At 38.2% G+C, this 18055-nt stretch overlaps 1 protein-coding gene across 1 annotated transcript; it reads right to left on the reverse strand.

The window, feature by feature from the left end:
- Positions 1 to 4392: 4392 nt before the first annotated feature.
- On the reverse strand, positions 4393 to 5662 carry LOC103440403 (glycine-rich RNA-binding protein GRP1A-like). Its single transcript, XM_008379079.4, has 2 exons — positions 5329 to 5662; positions 4393 to 5028 (listed from the first exon to the last, which is right to left on the reverse strand). Exons 1-2 carry the CDS (start codon positions 5578 to 5580, stop codon positions 4627 to 4629), a joined length of 654 nt encoding a protein of 217 aa, XP_008377301.3. The 5' UTR covers positions 5581 to 5662; the 3' UTR covers positions 4393 to 4626.
- Between the last annotated feature and the right edge of the window lie 12393 nt (positions 5663 to 18055).

An 18055-nucleotide genomic window follows, 5' to 3' on the forward strand; every position in this document is an offset into this window, starting at 1 on the left:
AAGCATAAGAGAAAATCAAAAGTTACCAAATTCTTATTCCTGAAGAGGGATGCTTCCAGGCATAACGATAGATGGAAGCGTAAATCAACTTAATTAATATGTATGGGAAAGTTAGTTTGCAAAGCAGTTGGACTTTATATTCAAATTAGTTTAACTAATCAACTAACACACCAAAGTGGCCATACCATTATTCTTGTAAACCATTACTCAAAAATATGCAGCAAACTGGAATAAATGAAATTAAATGCAATTGAGGAAAATCCTCAAAGCCTCATTCTAGGCATTAGGAATGAAGGCCGAGAAAACATAAAATGTGAACATGATATAAGATCACAATGGCTCACTCAAGTTATCTCCTAATGGCAAGTGATTCACATTGAAAAATCTTCGAAAACAACCAAAATTTTAAACCTGATCATTGACACGGTGCGCTAGGAGAAAGAAGCATGCAAAATAATTATTAACTTAAAATGGGATTCCAAAACAAGGAACCCTAACCACTGCCCAGGAGCAACACAAATGCCAACCAAGCGGATCAAAACCAATCTTGATATTAATCATGTTAAAAAAAAATAACAATAGTTAAATTATTTATATGCATATGTGCCAAGCCTTCGAACTTTAAATCCAATGCAAAATTATATATATATATATATATATTTGAGGTATAGCCATATATAAAGCAATCAAATTTGCTTCTTAATTAATCATTATCTCGACATGGCTAAGAAAACTTATCGTTAAGTTTTCCCATGAAAGCCAAAACAAAACCTTTTTTTGATAATTACATGAGAATCATGAAGTTAGAAAAGTAATTATAAAAATACTCTAAAATTAAGCGGAAGCCTCAGGATCGATAAGTAAAAGACCTTTAACTAAAACACAAACTAATTGTGCCTTCAGTTTGTCAAAAATTTGTTCAAACAGATTACCTTTAATCCGAACCCTCAAGCTTTGCAAATTTCTTGGCAGATTTGTATCTACAGACAAAATAATACAACTACACGCAGAAGTAATTTCTGCAAATGGGTCAAATTAAAAATAATAATAATAACATCTAAATAATTATTTGCAAAGCCAATATGATAATCAATCCACATATTGAATTATCAGCAATTAAATCAATGAATCGTATTATTTGCAGAAGCTTTACACATTGTAAAGGATAAAAGTGATGGCATGATACGTTACCATTATATTCAAAACCAACCATGATCGAAATTCTGAATCTTAGACGAGTTGAGTGGCTCTGATACCACATGTAAGATGTAATATGAAAATCAACAAGTTACTAAGATTACAGATATAACAAATATACTACAATAAACCAATCAAACAATTAAAGGGAAATAAACTTATCTTCCAAAGCAGAGGAAGAAGACGCCATGACTGCTAGGGTTTCACAGGTTGTCTTCTACTTCCAATACTTCAAAATGTCTCTCTACTGTGAATAGGGTTTGGCGTGATTGAGAGTACAAGTGTATGGAAGCAGGGACTTAACCATGGTATTTATATCATTAGGGTTTTCATCACATCCGACCTATCATTGGCTGTACCAATCTACCCTATCTCTCTAGTATTTAAGTCCCACCATGATACGATATCTTTGTAATAAATCTATCAGATTTCCTCTAGGTTAATTGCAAGGGATAAGACTCCATAATCCTTATTAGGTTAGGACTATCGGATCACTTTGGTTGCTAACCACTCGATAGACTATTGGCTTACAACAAAAAGATCCAATACAACATTCATTGTCATTCACAGTCTTACATTTTTCTGATAGGGCATGAACTTGCAAGGCAGACGAGCACAGGAGTCGACTCATTGAGTTAATGGCGGCACGAGTTAGAGATTGTAGTGGGGAAGACGGATGAAATAGAATTTGGGAGGAGCGGGGAAGACAGATCGGCCGCCAGGGAGGGGCGCTGTCATTGTGGGTTGTTGGCTCGACTGTCGAGATTTCTATTATTTAGTTTTATATTTTATTTAATTGATTTTCTTAAAAATTAAATCAGGTAGACTTTAGTGGGGCACGTGACATCCTCCGATTAGATGGGTAAACAAAGTGTCTATTGTCACATACAAGTATATGGATTATGATGATCTCCCATTCTCTTTCCATTCCCTTCCATCATTCTTTTCATATTCTCTATTTTGTCTTTCTCTTTCTATAAAAATAATAATAATAATAATATAAGATGTTGATGTGGCTTAACCGTGACCATTCAAATAAGAGGGGAGGGTAAAAAAAAGGGAGTATTTTTGCTCATCACCATTTAGTGTGGTATATGCTCACCACTTTATTTATCACTATTAGATGAGTTTGAATTTCGAAATTGGTGTAGTAGATAGGTATAAATCTCGAAATTCAAACTTATCTAATGGTGATAAATAAAGTGGTGAGCATAAACCACACTAAATGATGGTGAGAAAAAATGCATTCTAAAAAAAAGAGGGGAGAGAATCCTTCTCCCAAGTATATACCACCAATGGTGCAAAGGAGAAAGGACAATGTGAGGAAAGCTAAAATTTTAAATTAAATTTACAAATTAAATAATGTGTAACAAAAAAAAAAATTAATGTGCTTGAAACACAAAGTTGTACACCATGTGTCTCTAACAAGTGGTGAGATTCTTGTGTTGAAAAAATAATAACATAAAACATAAAATTTCCCACCACTTATATAATAACACGTGTACCACTTGCATTACGGGCATAAGGAAAAATTGCTAGTGTCACCAATAGGTGCACGTTAATCAATACTTACATAATAATTTAATCATCAACTACATCGTTTGGTTTAAAAATTTAGTATCCTTAACATTATCCAAAGAGAAATGCTAAGAGACTCAAAGGGTGAGATTCTGCAATTTCACGGTTTGATGTTGATTTGCATGTCAATGTATAAAACAATGTTGATCCAATCACACACAAGTATATACCACCAACGGTACAACTAAGGAGAAGTTTCGAACGATCCCGCTACATCAGGACCCTTTTAGAGCATGTTTACGTACACGTAATGGGAATCAAAACATGAAATTATATTCCGATTACGGACCATTTCTATGTTTACTAAATTTTAAGGAATCAAAAATATAGTGGGACCCACACAAAGTTTGGAATTCAATTCCTCACTTTGGAGGAATTGGATCCCTTGATAGTAAGTGGTATTTGAGTTTCGGAAGAATGAGGGAATGGGGAATCCATTTTTCATACCCATAATGCCCTCACATAATTGCTGAAATTCCAATGATAAAACAAGCACAGGTGCCCAGCGCTAGTCTGTTTCCTTCTCCCTCACTACCGCCCCCTTCCTGTCTTCCCAAGGCCACATACCCACCATCATCTTCTTAGACAACAACGACAGCCATAAAACAAGAATAAGCGAAAGCTGAAGAAGAACCCATTTTAGTTTTTTTTTATTTTAAACAATGCTAAAAACCAAACTCCGGACATTCAAATCAACATGAAATACCCCGTAAACTAAACTTCAAAGAAATTACATCACCACAACCAACACTTCCCATAGGCCTCAAACCAACCGTGAATTTCAAATTGTTGAAAGATGATTGAGGCAGAGATAGAGAGAACGGTTGGGTTGGGGTTTGGGTTAGTTTTTTATTTTTAATTTTATATCAATTGACTTGATTTCCTGTAAGTTTTTATAAAATATTTATTTATAATAAAAGACATTCTAGTAATCATACAAATTTTCATTCCGATCAAGTGAATTAGTAAACAACTTACATTCAAACAAGACCATTTATACTCTGATTCCAGATTTAATGGAAATCTGGATTTCAATTCTCCTCAATTCAATTCAATTCCCCCTCAATCCAATTCTGTCTATTTTGATTAAGGATTAATAAACGAACCCTTAATGTTGAACAAAAGTCAGTACTTTACATTAAGCTAGAACTAAAAAGGCTACTCCTAGTAGAAGTGACAGAATTATTGTTGAGTACGTAGCAAAATTATTAAGCATTTGAGCTAGAACTGTTCGTACATTTTTTATCTGGCCTGGTCGAGCAGTGGTACAGCTACAGAGTACTAATTTATATGCCTAACGTTATAAAACTACAATAATATTTCTCAATTATTTTATAATTTAATTTGTTGACACTTCTCAACTGAATTATGAAAGCACCGCCGCGAGCCCAGGGACAAGATACCTCGAGTCCTGACGCATTCAGGTATTGTCGCATAGATAATCATAAGTAAAGTTCCACCAGAGAGAACCAAATTTGACGAGTTCAGCGGCTTATACTTTTATGGGTATTTGTAGTATGATTTTCTTAGATTTATTATTTACATTAAACGTATTCGTTTAAATTTTTTAGATTAGTGACCGATTAAATATTCAAATTTCAACTCAAATCAGAGATATATGAGAACGAACAACTTTTTCTCAAACACCATTTTTTGTTCTTTGGGAACCAAAATACATGGAAAAGTAAAGATAGGAGCAGCTTCATCGATCAAAATTATCGAGCACAAACACACACACCAATACCATCGAACTACCCGGAAACCAGAACCAGAACAGACCATGACCCTAAAACACAACCAGAAAACGTTAACACTAACATCTCAAAGTCCCAAACCACCTATAACACTAATCTAACTCCTCCAGCTGCCGCCTTCAGCGCCACCACCTCCTCTGGAGTAGCGAGCACCGCCACCTTCACCGCCTCCATAGCCACCCTCACGACGACCACCACCACCTCCGTATCCACCGCCACCACCTCCACGGCTGTACCCACCACCACCGCCTTCACGGCGACCGCCACCTCCGTAGCCACCACCACCACCTCCGTAGCCGCCACCGCCGCCTCCGCGGCTGTAGCCACCTCCGCCACCACCACCACCGGATCCGCGAGACTGAGCCTCGTTGACGGTGATGTTGCGGCCGTCGAGGTTCTGGCCGTTCATGCCTTCGATCGCGTCCCTCATCGCCTGCTCGCTGCCGAAGGTGACGAAGCCGAAGCCCCTGGACCTCCCAGTCTCACGGTCGTTGATGATCTAAAACCACAGAAAACACAGATCGCATCAGATCCACACATCAAACACCAAGATCACATAAAACAATCACAAAAAAATTCAAAAAATAAAAGGAACCGATCGATCGTCAATCTTTGGGAGAGAAAGATTGAGATGAACGTACCCGATTTTGTGAGAGTAATAATAAGAATCATAGATAGTAACAGAGAATCATAGATCAAGTAACACAGAGAGAGAAACAGAATCAGATCAGAGAGAAGAACAGAACGACAGATGGCCGAGGCCGAATCGGGTCAGATCCGATCTCTCCGTCAAACGGACCTTCGATTCGATGATCTCACCATACTGGGAAAAGGCCCTCTCCAGCGCCTCATTGTCGGTGGCCCATGCGAGCCCTCCGACGAAGCAACGGAACTCGATCTCGGCAGAGGCCATGGCTACCAGTAACCCTAGTGACAAATGGGACTCGAATTTTACGTCGAAAGAACAAGAGAACAAGAGAGCACGAGGGCCAGCAATCCCCCAACCCTCGTTAATATAGGCCCTCGGGCACCCTCGACTAGGGTTAACCATTTCCTTGGTGTTTGGTTACCAGGGTTTAAGGTCCAAGCCCAGCGTGTTTGGCTACGCGGTTTACAATTTCACCATACTGAATTTATCTACACGTCGTCGTTTTTGGTTTGTTTTGCGTTGAGGATATTTTTATCCCTTGTTTGGTGGGGAGTGTTATCGCCGTTGCCAAACGGGTAGAGGATAGAGTCGTGTCTTTCGGTTTGCGGAAACCCTGGTTGAAAACGACAAATATAATGAAACGAGGGGACGGGTTAGCTGTAGGGTCCGCTCGTCACGTGACAGTGGATTAGATATTTTAGTGACGCGAAAAATATCTTTTGCATGGAAGTACGGCCTTGCCCCTTTCTTTTGCGTAAATTTCCGTGCCTAGCCACAGCAGTTGGTATCTCCGCCGAGCATCTGACCAATTTTTTTGTCTTTTAATACTGAGAGCCCATATCGATATCTGGAAATTCTTAAACGGATATGTACGATATTTTTCGCAGAACAATCAAATTTAAAAATTGATATGTCATTAAATAAAAATAATTATATTAATTAATATTTAAGTAATATTCTGTTTTTTCAAACTTTAGTAAGAATTAGGAGTGGACAAACGGGTCCTAGATCCATGGGTTGGGACGGGTATAAGCGGTTTGGAACGGGTCCAAAAATTCTAAATAGAAAACAGGGCGGGTCCATGAAATTAGCGAGACAGGACAGATCCAAAATTTTGAGGAAACGGACCCCCGGACCGGACCGTTTCCACCATTGATTTAATACCACTTAAATCTACACCGTTGAAATTGAGTTCCATTTCCCAACCCCATCATAGATTCACAACACATTCTCTCTCTCTCTCTCTCTCTCTCTAATGGCGTGTTTACATAGGCGGAAAGGATATGGCGGAATGGGAATCATTCCCCATTCCTGATTATTGCTCTGTTTACCAACCTAAGCGGAATGAACAATTCTGCGAGTCCCACGTAAAATCAGGAATTCAATTCCTGATATTGTCGGAATTGGATTACCTAGAAGGAGGTAGTATTTGGATTCCGGGGAGAAGGCTCCATCCGGAATCAATTTTCCTTCCCAAAATGCCCTGCACCTTCAGTCCTCCGCCATCCTCTCCAGTAGCTCTCTGCTCATCCGCCACCTCCTCTCGCTCTACCACCTCAAAATCCTCCTCCATAGGATTCGGCAAAATAAAATCAACCCAAAAATAGCAAAGCATACCCAAAGCAAAAATCAAATCTTCAAAAAAACCGAACCCAGTTGCCAATAATAACAGAAAATTCAGCAACAAAAGGAAATGGAAATGACGAAGAAGAGAGCGGTACCAGAGAGGTCGAGGGAGAGGAGCGGGTTCAGGTGAGAGAGACTCGAGCAAGACCCGAATTGGCGCTCAGGTTTGTGGAGTCCCACGCTGAGGCACAGGCCCCGACGCTCGCACGTCGCCGAGGAAGGTGATCTCTCTGCCGGGATGAGGCTATGAGCCGTGGGTTGTTGATGATGCCAATTTGGATGAGGACAACAATGGGTTCTCTTATCTGGGTTAGTAGATAAGCACGGGACTTCAACTATAAAAATCCAAAAATAAAATAATAAAAGTTTTACTAAAAAATAAAAAGTAATAATTGTTCTCTCATCTGAAAAAAAAAAATTGAAAGAATAAAAGATTTACTAAAAATAATTAGCATATAAAATTGATTAATTAAACTAGGGGTATTTTAGTAATCACAATAGTTTTCATTCCGATTCATGTGAATTAGTAAACAGTTATGTAGGTCAATGTCATTCATACTCCGATTCCTGCTAGTTTTAGTAAACAACTTCAAAAGGAATTTGATTCTGATTCCATCTCATTTATATTCCTCCTCAATTCAATTCCTCCTCAATTCAATTCCTCTCAATTTAATTACGGATTAGTAAACGTGCCTTAAGTCTCAATCTCATATTTGGATAACCCTTTGTTCCTATCTTTCTCGCTCATCTCTCCCAATCCCAACTTGATGTCTCTGTCTCCCGACTCCGGTCGTCGAAGATGGTGTCGACGATGACATGAGGCTCCAGATCGGAGATGCTCCAAGGGACCTGAAGGATAGTAGAGATCGAAGATGGACGATGATGGCGCGACGACGATAACGAGCTCGTCGATGATGGTGGGCTCCAGATTGACGAAGATGACGCGAATGACGTGTTTTCCGAGGACGGTCTTGGAGAATACAGTGTTGAATGTGGGTTTTTGGACCTCTGGACTTGACTTGAAGTGGTTTTTGACAACATCAAAGAACCTGGTCCTAGACTATCATCACCCATCACCGTCGGTGCTACAACCACCACCCACCACCACTATCGAGGACAATATCATCCTTGCGAGTTCTGGGTTATGTTATGTTTTTTTTGTTTTTTGTTTTTGTTTTTGGCTGTTTATATGCTGATTGCTATTTCTTTTCAATTTTGATGTTTTGATCATTGTTTGGTTTGTTTTGTCTGTGTGCATGATTAATAGGGTTTGATTTGTTGTTTTTGCATCTGGGTTTGCTTTGATTTATTGCTTGTTGTGCAGCTGTGCTACTTATTCTTGTATGTGGTGAGGAAGACGACCTTAAAGAGGTCGTCCTTTTTATGGCTAAAAGAAAAAAAAATGATATTGGACCCGTGGACCCGGCCCGTTTCAACTCGTTTGGAATGAGTCGGGTTAGGTCCGATTCCCAATTCTGAAATCTCATTACCCGGCTCGGCTCGCCCCGTTACTATTTACCACAGGTAAGGTCTGGTTTGTTGATGCACAAAATTAGAGGTCTTGGAACAACGTAAATCCGACCGTGAATCTGCAAGAAATGTAAATAACACAAGATGTATCGTGGTTCACCCTAAGGTTTGGGCTACGTCCACACTGATTATGTATTTATCTGAGAGGTGAGGGAGAGAACCTCTGTAATGAGAGGAGATGTGAGAGGGGTGAGAAGGCTCCATTAATGGCCTCTTTTAATTGTGAGGGTAACGAGTCCTTTTATAGAACAAGGGCCCCTCACTTATTACATATTTGCCCCTTCCTTTATCACATAATTACATTTAAATCCCCCGAGTATTTGTACAAGATCTAAATACGAGGCCCTAAATATGGTATAAACAGTAGTCCCCCAAGTCTTCAGTCAAGAGAGTCTTTTGGCTGGAGACTTGAAATTCAGTCCATATGTGGGTCGAAGTAACTAGATGTTGTCTTGAACTCAATGCTCGATATGAGGCGGTGCTCAATCTGAAATGATGCTCAACTAGAAGTAGCACATGCTGCTCGACTGCTCGGCTCGTGGCTTATGTTGCCTTGGTTGGCTCGGCTTGTGGCGTTGAAGGTGAAGGAGTCCATTTTATAGAATAAGAGGCTCGTTCCTCAATACATAAATGATGGGCTAGAGTTGATGCTCGCGGCGAGGCGGTTGCTCAGTAGGCGGCGATGCTCTCTAATGATGGTGAATGAGTCCCTTTTATAGAATAAGGGCCCGCTCCTCAATACATAACTATGGGCCAGAGTTGATGCTCTCTAATGGTGGTGAGGGAGTCCCTTTTATAGAACAAGGGCTCTCTCCTCAATACATAAATATGGGTGGTAAGGGAGTCTCTTTTATAAAACAAGGGTTCGCTCCTCAATACATAAATATGGGCTAAAGTTAATGCTCTCTATTGGTGGTGAGAGAGTCCCTTTTATAGAACAAGTGCTCGCTCCTCAATACATAAATATGGGCTAGAGTTGATGCTCTCTAATGGTGGTAAGGGAGTCCCTTTTATAGAACAAGGGCCCGCTCCTCAATACATGAATGATAGGCTAGAGTCCCCCAAGTTTTTTCATGAAGCCCAGTTGAGGCCCAATATATGGTATATAATGTAGTCCCCCAGGTCTTTGGTCAATAGAGTATGTTGGCTGGAGACTTCAAATTGAATCCATGTATGGGTCGAAGTGGCGATTGTTCGGAGGCGGTATTTGTATACCCTGCACTGAAGCTTTGTAGGTGAAGCTTTGCAGGTGAAGCTTTGCAAGTGAAGCTTTGAAGCTAGAGTTCTGTAAATGAAGCTTTTGAAGCTAGAGCTTTTGTAAATGAAGCTTTTGAAGCTAGAGCTCTATAAATGAAGCTTTTGAAGCTAGAGCTCTGTAAATGAAGCTGTTGAAGCTAGAGCTCTATAAATGAAGCTTTTGAAGCTTAGAGCTCTGTAAATGAAGCTTAGAGCTCTGTAAATGAAGCTTTTGAAGCTGATTGACATGAGTGATGCTCATGAATCTTTATGTTGATTGACATGAGTGATGCTCATGGATGTTGTCATGAGTAATGCTCATGAATGTTAACATGAGTGATGCTCATGAATGTTGACATGAATGATGGTCATGAATGTTTATGTATGATTGTCATGAATGATGCTCATGGATGTTTATGTATGAATGACATGAGTAATGCTCATGTATAATTTGGAGTACTGGGCGTACTTTTGATCACCTGGTTGGTGGCATGAATGAGAGTACGGGTTGTACATTTCATCACCTGGTTGGTGTCATGAATGGCTAGTTGCCAAATGATTTTCGAGTACGGGTTATACATTTCATCACCTGGTTGGTAGCATGAATGGCTAGTTGCCAAATGATATTAGAGTACAGGTTGTACATTTCATCACCTGGTTGGTGGTAATAGCGACAGGTTGCCGAATAATTTTAGAGTAGTGGGCGTACTTTTGATCACCTAGTTGGAGCTATTTTGGGCTTATAGGCCTTCGCTCTCTACACAACATTCTAGCCCATTTATTTTGGGCTTTGCTGTTTTTTTTTTTTTACTATTATTACCCTCTGATGAGGTTTATACATATTACCCTCTGATAGGGTTTATACAGATGTCTCTGAAAGATAAAATAAATTACATCATTCTGGTGGGGTGTTTATTCCTTGCTTTTTGCTTTCTGCTTTTGCTTTCTGTTTTGCTTTCTCTTTTCCCTTTTCTCTTTTGCTTTCTCTTTTTCCTTTTGGCAGATGGCAGACAAGAAATGGAGTGCAGTATGGATATCAGGACATATGGCTGACATAATTTGTGGGACCTCATAGGGTTGGCTAGCCTTGGCCGACCCTCCTTCTAGCGCAAAATATATGACCCGTTTGGATATCAAGACAACTCATATGCCATTGTATTCCACTTCTCTCCACCCGCCTTTCCAATTTCACGCATTTGCTTGACACCTGGATTTTGCTTTTGAAAATCTTTACGATAATCCTCCTAGAAATAGAAGAAAGCAGTTGGCGGTGATGCTGTTTTTGAAAATCCTTACGATAAACACTTGGATTTTGCTTTTGAAAATTCTTCGGTATCTTGGAATCAAGTCTTGCACTTTTCTTCTTTACTGAAACGATTCTCTTTCCCTTCGAGTTTATGCTGCTTAACCTTACTGACCTCATTTTCCCCTCACTTTGTTGGACCTTCAACACCATTTCCCTAAAAGAACCAGTCGGTGGAGGAAGAAAACAAGAGTGACTGTTGATAGTTGTTAGTTTTCTTTGCCGTGTTTCTTCGCTTTGGGCCTTACGACGTCGGTGAGGTGGTTCGGCGAGAATGAGTGGGCAGGAAATGGGAGGGACGTGCTGGTCTGCTGGGTTTGCCTAGAAGAACGTACAGAGTCAGAGGCACTCCTTGAGCAATACCGCAATAAACTTATTAGGGCCTCCAAGCGCCACAGCATCACCATCCACTTTGGTCCTCGAAGGTGCATCGACGTGATCTTGTTGCTTTGGCAATGGCGCAGGACCAGGTTTCACTGCATCTTTCGCATCGGCGCAACCACAGTCTCCTATAGTGTTCCCAATTTTTACAACACCAGCAACAAGAGGAAGAGGGTTATTTTATGGCAGTTTTCCATGGAGGGTTTTTTTTAGCAGAGAAACGCCCAAAAAAGGCAGAAGTAGGCGGCAGCAGCAGCAAAAGCAGTTTCTTCAGAGCGTTTTTTTTTTTTAGGGTTGTGTTTGTTGCAAGAATTCAAGCTTATCGGCAAGGATGTACCCCCCCAGAAGCATGATTCACGGTAGAGGTTATGAAGTTTTCATGGTGATGAGATAGAAAAATGAAAGAGAACAGACATAACTTTTCGTGTCGATTCCCACAGACGGCGTCAAATGTTGATGCACAAAATCGGAGGTATTAGAACAATGTAAATCCGACCGTGAATCTGCAAGAAATGTAAATAACACAAGATGTATCGTGGTTCACCCTAAGATTTGGGTTACGTCCACACTGATTATGTATTTATCTGAAAGGTGAGGGAGAGAACCTCTGTAATGAGAGGAGATGTGAGAGGAATGAGAATGCTCTAGAAATGGCATCTCCTAATTGTGAGGGTGATGAGTCATTTTATAGAATAAGGGCTCCTCACTTATTACACATTTGCCCATTCCTTTATCACATAATTACATTTAAGTCCTCCGAGTATTTGTACAAGATCTAAATATGAAGCCCTAAATATGGTATAAACATAGTTCCTCTAAATTTGGGCTCGGCCCGTGCCCACCCCTAGTAAGAACATCTCCAAAGGAGAAGGAAATGTCAAATTTTAAACATAAAATTTGAATTTGACAGCCTATGTGGCATTTTGACATCTTTCAAAATTTTACTCTTCACCCGGTATGTCAAATTAAATATTATTTTATTACACTATTTTCTTTTCTTATTATTTTATTAAACTATTATTTTCTGGGTTTGGAATGAAGACTCCAGAGTCCCAACCCACCCCCACTCCTACACGTAGAGAAAGAGAGAGAGAGAGCTCCCATTTCCTTCCAGAGACAAACGAAAGAGGTAAGCAAGCACACACTCAATTCTCACCCTCTATTTTCAATTACGTATTCTTTGAATTTCCATCCAATTTTAAGTTTTAACCAAATATCAGATGCTTTTCCATTCATCATGACGATGTCTGGTCTGATCGATTCCCCTTTTCCATAAATACTGCTTGGTTGCTGAGAAAAGCATAAGAAAAGTCATCAAACCAAAAAAAAAAAAAAAAAAAAAGAGCTTAAGAAATTAAATTATGGATTGTTGACTTTATATAGGGTTTTTGGAAATTAAAGTTAAAGCCTTTGAATGGTTTCAAGAATTTTTATTTGAGGTATCCTTTAAGTATTCTCCTTTAATTTTTCTCTGTTCAGTTTGGTTGTCAAGAAAATTAAAGCGTCATCGCCTCTTTCTTCGTCTCACCTTTCTTCGACTCCTTAACGAAGAGCTCTACCAGCTTCCGGTTGTTTGGCTTGATCAAACCGTTTGAAATTCGGAGCCTTGGCGGGTCCTGGGCTTGGACTTGAGATGGGTTGAGAGCTTGAGAATGGGGGCGAAATGGGCAAATGACAGCTTGGGAAAAGAGTGAGAAGGGGTAGGGGTGTTGATGAAAAGGGTGCCCATGGACGTCATTGAAGGAGGTGAGAGAGGAGAGTTGCAGATATGATAAAAAAAAATTAATAAAAAAATGTTTGACGTTGCTGTCAAATTTGACAGCAAAGGGAGAGCTGCCATTTCATATCATGCCACATCAGATTTGGCTTTTCAGTTGGAAAGCATTGCAACTGTCTTTTTTTATTGTTATTGTTGATTTGGACATTTTGACATCTCTTTTGGAGATGCTCTAACAATTCAATCACCAAACAACAACATTATTTGATCTGGTTAGCATTATCTAATTTGTGTCATCACATAAAAGAATAAATTAAATTACACTAAACTATCTTAGTTTTCGGTCACACTACAATTTCATACCTCATTTTTTAAATGTTGAAATGTCATATGTCAACTTATGAATTCGTTATTATGTCAAACATCTGTTACAAAATCTGTTAAGTAAATCGTTAAGTGATGACATGATAGCAATGAGCTTCACATTTGTGCTAACGTATCACCTATCTTATGCCTCGTGGCCAAACAACTCATAAAAAAATATTTTAATTATAAAGATATTTTTTTGTCAAAATTATTAAAGATAATTCACTTCATTTAATACTTTATTTTAAAAAAAAAGAAAACAAACCCACATCCTGAGTTCTTACCACACACCCCCACCCACATTCCTTTCCCCTCACCCCTCTCTTTGCCTTCCTCTTTGTTAGCCGTAGCCATTTCTCTCTCTAGCAACCTACATATCAATGGAGGCTGGTGGGAGGCGTGGTGGTCCTCGATGGAATTGAGATCCTTGTAATGGGATTTTGAGTTTTTATGATGGTAGGGATTAAGGTTGTTCGAGAGGGTAGTGTCGACAAGCTCGAGATCGAGTCAGTTGCCGAAAGGGTGGGGTCGATGAACTCGTGGTCGGGTTGGTCGCTGAGGGTTTTGAGGACAGAATAGGTATAGAAGACATCAGAGACAACGTGTTGAATGGCGGTAAGGACCCTGGGATCGGAGAGGTGGGGCATCTGATTAAGGATGGGGGCTGATCGGAGGGATGGGCGTCGAATTTTGCAGAGGTTGGGAGGGAAACAGTAAAAACAAGGAAAAAGAAAAAACGAGGGAAAAGGAAGGGAAGAAAGGAAAAAGAATTGTTTGAATGTCAGTCCACGTGTCAATCAGTAATTCTCGCACTTGCCACGTCAACAGTTAACAAAGAAAATTGATAGAAAAATTGACGGAGGTCCGACATTGTTACGAATTCGTAAAATAAGGTATGCCATTGCAATGTTTAAAAACTGATGTGGGAGATTGTAGTATGACCCAAAGTTAAGGTAGCTTAGTGTAATTTACCCAAAAAATAATTGACTTGGAATTAGAATACAAAATGAAATGGGAATGGGTACTTTTATACCCAAAGTTAAGGTAACTTAGTGTAATTTACCCAAAAAATAATTGACTCCGAGTTAAAATACGGAATTGAATAGGGTACTTTTATACCCAAAGTTGAAGTACGATATTGTTCTTGATAAACTAACAAATAAGAGTAAATTACATTTTACTCCCTCAGGTTTGGAGTCTATTGCAACCTCATACAATATCTTTAAAACATTTCAATTTCATACATCCGTTAGAAAATCCGTTAAGTAAACCGTTAAGTGATGACGTGGCAAATATGGGATCCACATTTGTGTTGACGTGGCTGCCAAATTTGTGCCATGTGACAAAAAATAATAATTTTTTATGCATTTAAAAGATAATAATTTACCCTAAAATAATTTTTTATGCATTTAAAAGATAATAATTTACCCTAAAATAATCAATCAGATTCAATTTGACAAGGAAAACAAAAAATACAGGGTGGAAAAGGTGTTGGTATTCAGACCATCTTCGTATAAATCAAAATAAGAATAAAAAGATGAGAAAAAAGATGGTGATTTGATTTAAAGGCAGCAACCGCATAATAAAAGAAACACAGAGCAGAGAGAGCTTTTGCACGAAGAGGTCGTTTGTGATTCAATTTAAGATCGAGTTTATAAATATATTGAAAAATAAATAAAGTATATTTAGTAATTGATCCTTATTTGTTAAGAAAATTAAATTAATAGTACATCTAATATTGTACCCTTTTTGATTATTTTATACAGTCACAGCTGTTTTACATAAAAATTTACTAAACACTATAACACCGCTTTATTTGCTAAAATCATTTTTATTAAAAAGTTTATCAAACACTCTACTACTCTATTTCATAGTTATTTATTCTCACACTACATCAAAAACAGTTTTTTTCAAAGCATATTAATACCAAACTAGCCCGTAGTCACCCACATTACATAAATACATCTTGCATCTGGGCCTTTGTGGGCCGTATGTATGACTGTCAGTTTTAGACTTTGGATTGGTGCAAAATGAATGCTCCTATGCAAGTGGTAAATTATCCTGGTGTTTAGAGTCTTTCTCCTCAACTTACTGTGCTTCAAATTTAAACCCTCATTCCTCTCTTAATGCAGATTAGTGTAGATATATAAAATAAAAATTATAAAAATGGATCCTCCTACTAGCCCAAATTGTTCGCCACTTACAAGTATGCTCTTTTGGGTTTCTAAATTCCAATCACAAATGGGTGTCCATACATAATTAGCCCATTAAACAAACAAAGCCTCAAATTTGTGCTGGCTGGCGAGGGTAGCTTTACCTATGTAAAAGAGGATGCTCCCAACTGGCTAAAGGGTTTAGAAAACAACTCATTGAAGCCTACCAAGGGGAATGATAATGAATTTGGGCCTTTGGGCCATTTCACTATGGTATGGTTCAGTGGTTAGAGAGGTTGAAATAACTTTGTGAGTTTTTCTAAACGGCGGAAGTGTGGACTACCGTAGCGAAATCACCAGCTGGTGCCTTTGTGAGTTTTTCTGGCCCGCGGAAGTGTGGATTGCCATGGTGAAATCACCCGCTGGTACCGATTATCTTTCTTCAACCAGTCACTCATGCAAAATGAAGATGCGGGAGAGAATTTCCATCATCGTAGATGTCTTTTTCACAGGTCTGTCATTACGTGAGAGCAATGATAACACAGTTAACCAAATATAATTCTTTCACCATCTATATTTGATGAAGGTGAGTACTCCACAATGAATTCTTTCACCGTCTATATTTACTTTTCAAGTTCTCAGCCACTATCTATCTATATATGTTACTTTCAACTTCAACTCTTTGGTAATATAATATGGTGCCATATCAGCGCCACCTGAAACCCTACTAGTTAAAAACATTTGTTTATGTGCAACTTTTGTTCTTACATATTATTAAACTCCAAATTTGGTTCACAAACATACAAATATACTAAACTCCAAGAATACTTGGTAAACGAGTTTGACCTTAAAAGTTTTAAGTCCAAATTCATTGTACTTTCAAGGTAGCGGAATAACGTCTGTAACACTAAATCAGTGGCGTGGTATGGCCTTATAACACCACAATTGAGAGATGTAAAATATGCATCTTTGGGCATAAAATGAAATAAAAACTTAAATTTATATATTTTTTTACATCTTTTGATGGTGGGTTTTTTGTGTCTTTGTTTTTTTACATTTTTTTGTGGTGGATCCTGCCACTCCAGTACCGAAAATTAAATGACATCTCAAAAGTACATAATTTCCATTAGAGTAGATATCTGATTTACTTTCTATGAAAACATAAAAGAAAATGTAAATATAACTCTTGCGTTTCTAATTGGATGGTGCTCCATACACCAAACTCATGCAAAAAATCTATACACCAAATGATGTGGCACATTCTACAATTTTTAAACTTTTATTAAAATTATTAAACAAATTCTAACTTAAATTGAACTATAAATTTAATTGGTTTGATGCAAAAATTTAGTATGTCTGACGTTATTCTTTCAAATTTGCATCTCCTCGTTGAAGTTGCTCTTAAAGCTACTAAATTTGATCACACAATCAAGAGATTCAAGATAATGACATCTTAATATAGATCTCGTAGTTGTTCAATCTCCTTTAAAAAATAAAACGGAGAGACATTATTGTTTTAGACTTTTGGTAAAAAAAAGATAACAATTCCATTTAGTTATTAGTTGGGATCAAATATGTATTTGTATTTGATTTGTATGTTTCATAGGAGTTGACCCTCTCAATTTCTAATTTATTGAGATTTTACCCAATGAATAAAAGATTTATTATATTTTTCATTTTTGTTACAATACACAATGATTAAGTTAGATACTATAATTGAACTAGGATAACTCGATCCCATTGAAATAGGAAAAATAATAAACTGGGGCAATTGAGTGAGCAGAAAATAATGGGGCCATTCTCAGTATATAATAGAGATGTTCAATGTATCTATAACACATGGCGGTATGCCACATGTTATCATATAAGAGGAGGGATTTTTTTTTTCAAGTATCTCTCTATTTGTATAATGTCATATGACGTATGTGCCTATGTTCCGGACTTAATGAAAAATCTCTCATAATAATTTAAGGATTCAGTAGTTGTGTTCTTTTCCTTCAAGCATTGTGCCCTCATGGGTGAGTTGATCAATTTAAAGCATTCTTATTATTGTTTCTGATAAACCCTAAACATATTTTTAGGAAAACGTAAATAATTTACATTACGAAAAAACGCTTGTAATAAGAAACGTTCAATTTTTCGTTCTCTTGCTATAACTAAGTGATCTCTAAGTGATCTCACCTTTATTGTATGATATCACTCAGCACTCAGAGATGCCGCTGAAGTTATAAGCCTCGAGCAGTAAATATGCGAGAAACATGAGTGGTATAGAGATCGAATTACTCTTCACTTGTGGCACACAAATTGCATTTTCCATCCTTAAACTAAAAGATAGTTGAAATTAACACTCAAACACTAACAAAACCACCACCAACCTGCCTTCTTAACCTTCCAGGATAAGAAAAATCATGGCCATAAAAGCTGCCCTCTTAACCTTCAGGTATTGTTTGGTATGTGGGACAAAGTGTTCCGTCCCACGTTTGGTGCGCTAAAAATAGTGGAACATGCTGTCTTGCGGAACGAAATTTGGTTACTTTTTCGTTTCACTTTCCTCCCTGGAATGAC

Source organism: Malus domestica, chromosome 10 (assembly GCF_042453785.1).
Source record: "Malus domestica chromosome 10, GDT2T_hap1".
Lineage (NCBI taxonomy): Eukaryota > Viridiplantae > Streptophyta > Magnoliopsida > Rosales > Rosaceae > Malus > Malus domestica.

What these genes read in the sequence shown, in the direction of transcription:
- LOC103440403 (XM_008379079.4), bottom strand. Translation starts at nt 5,580, where the DNA reads ATGGTTAACCCTAGTCGAGGGTGCCCGAGGGCCTATATTAACGAGGGT. An exon ending in GTGAGATCATCGAATCGAAG is followed by an intron (nt 5,029 to 5,328) that starts GTCCGTTTGACG and finishes CTGTGGTTTTAG; the next exon opens with ATCATCAACGACCGTGAGAC.